Source organism: Triplophysa dalaica, chromosome 15 (assembly GCF_015846415.1).
Source record: "Triplophysa dalaica isolate WHDGS20190420 chromosome 15, ASM1584641v1, whole genome shotgun sequence".
Classification (NCBI taxonomy): domain Eukaryota; kingdom Metazoa; phylum Chordata; class Actinopteri; order Cypriniformes; family Nemacheilidae; genus Triplophysa; species Triplophysa dalaica.
In genome coordinates, this window is record NC_079556.1 from 21,512,826 (window position 1) to 21,521,004 (window position 8,179).

Genomic DNA, 8,179 nt, shown 5'->3' on the forward strand with positions numbered 1-8,179 from the left:
CCTCACTCGTCTGTGATGATGGGAGTAAAACACAGACGGTAAGTTTTTGTGAAGTGAATGAATGCTGTGTCTTATGGTTCTATTCCATTTGTACTTGTTCATTCACAAAGGTTTCTGTTAAAACAGTTGGTCAGTCACATAGAGAACTTAATGTCCTAATACTTTATTTTTAATCTACACAGGTAACTTCAGACACTGCTGAACCTGCCTCACTCGTCTGTGATGATGGGAGTAAAACACAGACAGTAAGTTTTTGTGAAGTGAATGAATGCTGTGTCTTATGGTTCTATTCCATTTGTACTTGTTCATTCACAAAGGTTTCTGTTAAAACAGTTGGTCAGTCACATAGAGAACTTAATGTCCTAATACTTTATTTTTAATCTACACAGGTAACTTCAGACACTGCTGAACCTGCCTCACTCGTCTGTGATGATGGGAGTAAAACACAGACGGTAAGTTTTTGTGAAGTGAATGAATGCTGTGTCTTATGGTTCTATTCCATTTGTACTTGTTCATTCACAAAGGTTTCTGTTAAAACAGTTGGTCAGTCACATAGAGAACTTAATGTCCTAATACTTTATTTTTAATCTACACAGGTAACTTCAGACACTGCTGAACCTGCCTCACTCATCTGTGGAGATGGGAGTAAAACACAGACGGTAAGTTTTTGTGAAGTGAATGAATGCTGTGTCTTATGGTTCTATTCCATTTGTACTTGTTCATTCACAAAGGTTTCTGTTAAAACAGTTGGTCAGTCACATAGAGAACTTAATGTCCTAATACTTTATTTTTAATCTACACAGGTAACTTCAGACACTGCTGAACCTGCCTCACTCGTCTGTGATGATGGGAGTAAAACACAGACGGTAAGTTTTTGTGAAGTGAATGAATGCTGTGTCTTATGGTTCTATTCCATTTGTACTTGTTCATTCACAAAGGTTTCTGTTAAAACAGTTGGTCAGTCACATAGAGAACTTAATGTCCTAATACTTTATTTTTAATCTACACAGGTAACTTCAGACACTGCTGAACCTGCCTCACTCGTCTGTGATGATGGGAGTAAAACACAGACGGTAAGTTTTTGTGAAGTGAATGAATGCTGTGTCTTATGGTTTTATATGGGTTGTGTTGTGTGTCCTCATATTTACTGTTTATGTCGTGTTGTGGGGGATGGGGTGAAGATCCATGTTTCTGTTACAACAGTCAGATTGGGCTTTGGGTTGTTGTTGTGTGTCCTCATATTTACTGTGTATGTCGTGTTGTGGGGGATGGGGTGAAGATCCATGTTTCTGTTACAACAGTCAGATTGGGCTTTGGGTTGTTGTTGTGTGTCCTCATATTTACTGTGTATGTCGTGTTGTGGGGGATGGGGTGAAGATCCATGTTTCTGTTACAACAGTCAGATTGGGCTTTGGGTTGTTGTTGTGTGTCCTCATATTTACTGTTTATGTCGTGTTGTGGGGGATGGGGTGAAGATCCATGTTTCTGTTACAACAGTCATATTGGGCTTTGGGTTGTTGTTGTGTGTCCTCATATTTACTGTTTATGTCGTGTTGTGGGGGATGGGGTGAAGATCCATGTTTCTGTTACAACAGTCAGATTGGGCTTTGGGTTGTTGTTGTGTGTCCTCATATTTACTGTTTATGTCGTGTTGTGGGGGATGGGGTGAAGATCCATGTTTCTGTTACAACAGTCATATTGGGCTTTGGGTTGTTGTTGTGTGTCCTCATATTTACTGTTGATTTTGTGCTGTGGGGTATATCGTGAAGTCAGACTCGGCCATTTCTATTTACGGGTCGATTCATATTGCATAAAGTTACAGATAAGATCTACATTGTACATGTATGAAAAGTTTGCCAACAATTACTCTTTCATGCCTTAAAGTGCAATTCTTAAGTAATACACGGTGGTTAAATTGGGCAGGTCCCTTCAGGTTCGGAGCCCCGGCACATAGGCTGATTATCTATAAGCTTTGTATACTCACCCCTTTAAAATCCACCACAGCGCCCCACCACATAACAAATCCCAATTTCACTGCTGGTAATACAAACATTTTATACATACATTTTTATCTTGATAGTATTATATTTATTGTATTTTAACCCCAACCCTGTATTTAAACTCCTAACATCTATTTTAGATGGAATGATAAGATTCATTTGTATTTATGTTTTTATAATTTATATATATACCTATATTTTTTTGTTGCAGATTTGCAAACATGACATAACTTCTACAGTTGTATCAAGTTTGGATAAATGTGCCCGCTGTACTGGGCCCTATTCTACTTTTAAGTGGATTGGTGTGAAGTGCAAGAGTAAGTAATATGTTTTCACTCGTAAATGATACTGCAATGTGTATGCGAATGTGTCACCAGTATTTAATAATTTCTAAAAAAAATTCTAAAGTTTGGTAGAAACCATCTAATTTAGAGCAAATCTCAGTAACCAACCTTATATTTATTATTGTGTCTAGTCTGTTCATGTTTCTGGCATAAATCCTGCTACAACCAGACTGTAACGCCCAAACCCGACACCCCAGACAAATCAGTAAGTGTATTCTATTAAATTATATTATAAAGAATGTTATAGAATAGTTCACTAATAATAAAAAAAGTATATTTAACATTTTGGAAATGTCTATATTTGATATATTCTTTATATATATTTTTCCTATTACAGAATTCTGATGAATTATTTAGTGATAACTCGGATGAGGACTATATTCCCAGTGATGCTTCACATGATTCAGAATCTGAAAGGTTCTCTTTAGATCCCGCTAAACCAAACCCTAAACCAATCTCATTCATAGACAGCCAAGAAAAAATTGAAGTTATTGGGGCTGAGGATACTACGGAATTTGAGGAAGTGGCTGAGGATACTAAAGAATGTGGGGAAGGTCCATCTGTACCGTCCACAGACATATCGACTTCAGTAAATAAGAATTTCTGTTTTATTTGTCAAAAACCCCAATCAAAATTCACAAGACACCTGAAAGTTCACGAAAAAACAAATGCGGAAGTTGCTAGGGCTTTGGCCTTGCCAACACATTCCAAGCAACGTAAGAAATTACTGGAGAACCTAAGAAATAAGGGAAATTATGAACACAATGCAAGTGTTTTATCTGGTGGATCTGGCCAATTAAAATTCAAACGTAAACCGAAGAAAAATTACAATCCAACTGATTATGTGAGTTGTGTATATTGCCATGCAATGGTCCTACGCAGAGATCTATGGAGACACGTACGAAACTGTCCTTCTAAACCAGCTGATCAGGAACAACCAGGAAGAACTAGGGTACTGACTTTAGCATCAATGTCTGATTCAGTTCTCTGTCAGCAGATGTCACAGGAAATTTGGAAACTCCTAACACCAATGAAAGATGATGACATCTCTGCTGCAGTGAGAAGTGATTTCTCTATCCTACAGCTGGCACAGTCATTTTTAAATAAACATGGTCAAGATCCGTCTAAATATGATTACATTAGACAGAAGCTCAGAGAGGTTGGAAGACTTCTTTTGATCATTCGAACGCAATCTTCATTGCATACGATTGAGGATGCTGTTAAGCCTGCACATTTTGGGATAGTTATACAGGCTGTCAAAACAGTATCTGGGTATGATGCAGCAAAACACGCTTATCGCACTCCAAGCCTTGCTCTTAAGCTGGGTCACTCTTTGAACAAGATATGTGACATCTTACACTGCAGAGCGTTAATGGCCGAAGACGATGCAAGGATTAAGTCAACCCAGACTTTCAAAAAGTTGTGTAATTCTAAGTGGCCGGAACTGGTGTCTCATGGAGCTTTAACCACTTTACACGAAGGACATTTCAATAAACCATCCACCCTGCCGTTTACTGAAGATGTTCAGCGTCTTCATCAACATCTTGAAACAGTCGCTGAATTAGCTTCTGGGAACTTGAAGAAGACCGCATCACCACAAGTTTATGGAGAACTGTGCAGATCGACGCTTGCAAAAATTATAATCTTCAATCGAAGGCGTGGAGGAGAAGTTGCAAGGATGCAGCTTAAAAGTTTCCTAGAGAGGGACACAACTCCTCTTCACAAAGATGTCGCGGTTGGGCTCACAAAATTTGAGCAGAAACTTTGTGCCCATTTTAGTCGAGTGGAAATTAGGGGTAAAAGAGGGCGTAAGGTAGCAGTGCTGCTATGCCCAGACGTGGTGGAAGCTTTAGGACTCCTCATCAGCCGAAGACAAGAGTGTGGAGTTCTTGATGACAATGTATTTCTTTTTGCAAGACCAAAGTGTTTGACTCCGTATCGTGGACAAGACTGTCTGAGGATTTACGCAGATCAGTGTGGTGCTCAAAATCCAGAACTCCTTCGGTCAACACAATTACGCAAGCATGTTGCAACACTGTCGCAGGTCCTTAACCTCAAAAACCATGAGTTGGATCAAGTCGCGGACTTCTTAGGCCATGATATTCGTGTCCACAGAGAATATTACAGACTTCCAGAGGCTACAACCCAGCTGGCCAAAATATCTAAGCTTCTGCTTGCCATGGAGAAAGGTTCTCTTGCAAGTCTTCAAGGCAAAACACTAGAAGAGATTGAGATTGAAGGTAAGTCAATCGAAGTTGTTACAAATTAGATTTAACATTAGTGTATGGTTTACAATATATTTTAGTGTTCCTGGGCCAAGTTTCACACAGACTGTATATCTTTACAGAAATAATACTTATCAGATTTCAGAATTGTCATTCTGTGTACATTTTATTTGCTTCTAACATTTGCTATGCTTAAGTTACATTTTTTTTTTTTAGAAAACATAAACTTAACTGACTCATATTCAAGTGATGACAGTGATGCTGGGGAGACAGATCCACTGACAGGAAGTGAAATTGGTAAAAGTGCATAAACATACAATTGGCAAATCATTAAATTCAAGTTATCCATGCATCACAAGCTATTTATGTATATATATATATATATATATATAGAAACAGTTTGGTTCCAAAATGAGATAACTCTGTTTTTAAACCTTTTCAAAATTCATGTTCATGTGTTAACACGTTTTTATTGTGTTAGTTAGCTGTATTTTTTGAGTTATTTAGGCTTCATTCAAAATAAATAAAACTATGCATTTCAAATAATATAAATCAAACTTCAATTAAAAAACATGATTTTTCAAAAAGTTATAACATTTTGGAACCAAACTCTTTATATATTTATATATATATATATATATATATATATATATATATATATATATATACAGATGTATCTAAAAATATAGAATATCATGAAAAAGGACAATATTTTTGTCACTCATTTCATGAAGTGAAACCCATATATTATATAGGTTCATTTAACATAGAGTGGAATATTTCAAGCCGTTATTTCTTGAAGTTTTGATGATTATGACTTACAGATAATAAAACTCAAAATTCAGTGTTTAAGAAAATTAGAATATTACATGAGATCAATAAAAACATTCTATTTTAAACGGAATGTCAACAGAAGATGACTATTAGCCCATTGGGAGAGTAAGGAGATGAGATCGAGTCATCATGGTGTTAACTCTAGTTTTTGCTTGTATAGTAAAGTACATGTGACACCAAAACCTTGATTGTAAATTATATAATTCATACCACAGGACCGAAGAGAGCTAGGCGACCTGTTGAGGATTCTCCAGGCACCTCAAATGGTATGGGCATCTATCCATTTAACTAGGATGTTAAACAAGGTTTGATTCATTTCATGTAGACCAAGCAGTTTCAACTATATGTGACAGTACTGTATTATTCCTTTCATAGATGTTGAGACTGCTTTAGATGATCCATCTCCAGGTAAGTCAAGAAGGAAGTTTTTATCTACTGATTCGTTTAAAGGCTATATAAATGTTAGTCAAAGCTCAAATCAGTGACATTAAATAATCTTGATTTTAGAATTTTGAAATGCGATCTGATACACTTTTACTTTGCTTTATTTTAATGTGATTTACACGTACACTGCTGAATGGGTTTCTGTTTTGTTTTAAGCTATTACCGAGAAAAGCAGGAAGAAGATTAAGTGCAGCAATAGGAAAGAGCATGAACAAGCTGGTAAAACACACAAACAAATATCCACAACAAATACTTGATTAGACAATCATTTTGATCAAAAATCTAAGTTGAAAAACAGCTAATAACATTAACGGATAAAACAGTCTAGAGTAGGCTGAAACATTGTATGAAGGAATTTTACAAATATTTTAAACCAAGAGTCAGACTTTTCATTTCATTGTGTTCATTTGCAATTTGACATTATGCAATGAAATGTAACATCAAGATGGGAAAGCAAAATCTTACAAGAATGGTATAAACTACCTTCTTATCTGCTTTCCTAATAATTCTAAGCAGGCCAAAACAGCCGCTCAACACTTCAGTAGAGACTAGCAATGATTCATACAAGGCTAGAATAAAGATGACTATTAGTCCATTGGGAAAGTAAGGAGATGAGATCGAGTCATCATGGTGTTAACTCTAGTTTTTGCTTGTATAGTAAAGTACATGTGACACCAAAACCTTGATTGTAAATTATATAATTCATACCACAGGACCGAAGAGAGCTAGGCGACCTGTTGAGGATTCTCCAGGCACCTCAAATGGTATGGGCATCTATCCATTTAACTAGGATGTTAAACAAGGTTTGATTCATTTCATGTAGACCAAGCAGTTTCAACTATATGTGACAGTACTGTATTATTCCTTTCATAGATGTTGAGACTGCTTTAGATGATCCATCTCCAGGTAAGTCAAGAAGGAAGTTTTTATCTACTGATTCGTTTAAAGGCTATATAAATGTTAGTCAAAGCTCAAATCAGTGACATTAAATAATCTTGATTTTAGAATTTTGAAATGCGATCTGATACACTTTTACCTTGCTTTATTTTAATGTGATTTACACGTACACTGCTGAATGGGTTTCTGTTTTGTTTTAAGCTATTACCGAGAAAAGCAGGAAGAAGATTAAGTGCAGCAATAGGAAAGAGCATGAACAAGCTGGTAAAACACACAAACAAATATCCACAACAAATACTTGATTAGACAATCATTTTGATCAAAAATCTAAGTTGAAAAACAGCTAATAACATTAACGGATAAAACAGTCTAGAGTAGGCTGAAACATTGTATGAAGGAATTTTACAAATATTTTAAACCAAGAGTCAGACTTTTCATTTCATTGTGTTCATTTGCAATTTGACATTATGCAATGAAATGTAACATCAAGATGGGAAAGCAAAATCTTACAAGAATGGTATAAACTACCTTCTTATCTGCTTTCCTAATAATTCTAAGCAGGCCAAAACAGCCGCTCAACACTTCAGTAGAGACTAGCAATGATTCATACAAGGCTAGAATAAAGATGACTATTAGTCCATTGGGAGAGTAAGGAGATGAGATCGAGTCATCATGGTGTTAACTATAGGAATCTGTTTTTCTTTTTTGTAGTCGTACTTGAAAATCCTGCTGAAAAGGATGCCAGAAGGAAACAAAAACAGCCATGGTCTCCGACTGAAATCGCAGCGGTGATGAGGCATTTTAAAAGCCACATCACACATGGAAAACTTGCTTCTAAAATTGATTGCCATCAGTGCAAGAGTTCTGAGCACCCAGCTTTGTCAACCCGGTCTCTTCAAAACATTAGAGATTTTGTCAGGAATAGGGGTTTGACAAGAAAGAGGCAGGCCCAAAATACTTAATGTGTTTTGGTCATTTTGTTTTGTGTTTTTCTCATGTGTTATCAAGGTTATAAACTTCTTTTTTTCAAATATAATATGCTTTGTTCTTTAATATATTATTTAGTTTATCAAAGTTACATTTTATAATGCTTTAACTCAATGCATTTGAGTCTTGTATTTTATTTTTGAAAAAGCACACATTAAACTTTTCTTCTTGTTCCCATACTTGGTGTACTGTTTTATGTTTTCATATCTATATGTAACAAACGGCATGTTGATAAAGTCATATCACAGAAAAACCAAGTCCTTGTATACACTCTATGAAAGGTTGTATGCGTTATCAGAATCAGAATCAGAAAGAGCTTTATTGCCAAGTGTGTTTGCACATACAAGGAATTTGTTATGGTGACAGGAGCATCCAGTACACAGAATAAGCAACAACACAGAGACCATCAAACAAAACAAAAACAGTTACACAGATGATTTAAATAAGG

The 8,179-nt window shown here is 36.0% G+C and overlaps 1 protein-coding gene across 1 annotated transcript; it reads left to right on the forward strand.

The window, feature by feature from the left end:
- Nucleotides 1-831: 831 nt before the first annotated feature.
- Nucleotides 832-7,901, forward strand: LOC130437006 (uncharacterized). Its single transcript, XM_056768096.1, has 13 exons — nucleotides 832-866; nucleotides 1,011-1,073; nucleotides 2,212-2,317; nucleotides 2,476-2,549; nucleotides 2,682-4,584; nucleotides 4,786-4,866; nucleotides 5,619-5,669; nucleotides 5,779-5,811; nucleotides 6,004-6,066; nucleotides 6,561-6,611; nucleotides 6,721-6,753; nucleotides 6,946-7,008; nucleotides 7,456-7,901. The coding sequence occupies exons 5-13, from the start codon at nucleotides 3,213-3,215 to the stop codon at nucleotides 7,704-7,706; spliced, it is 1,998 nt and encodes a 665-aa protein (XP_056624074.1). The 5' UTR covers nucleotides 832-866; nucleotides 1,011-1,073; nucleotides 2,212-2,317; nucleotides 2,476-2,549; nucleotides 2,682-3,212; the 3' UTR covers nucleotides 7,707-7,901.
- The last annotated feature ends 278 nt before the right edge of the window (nucleotides 7,902-8,179 follow it).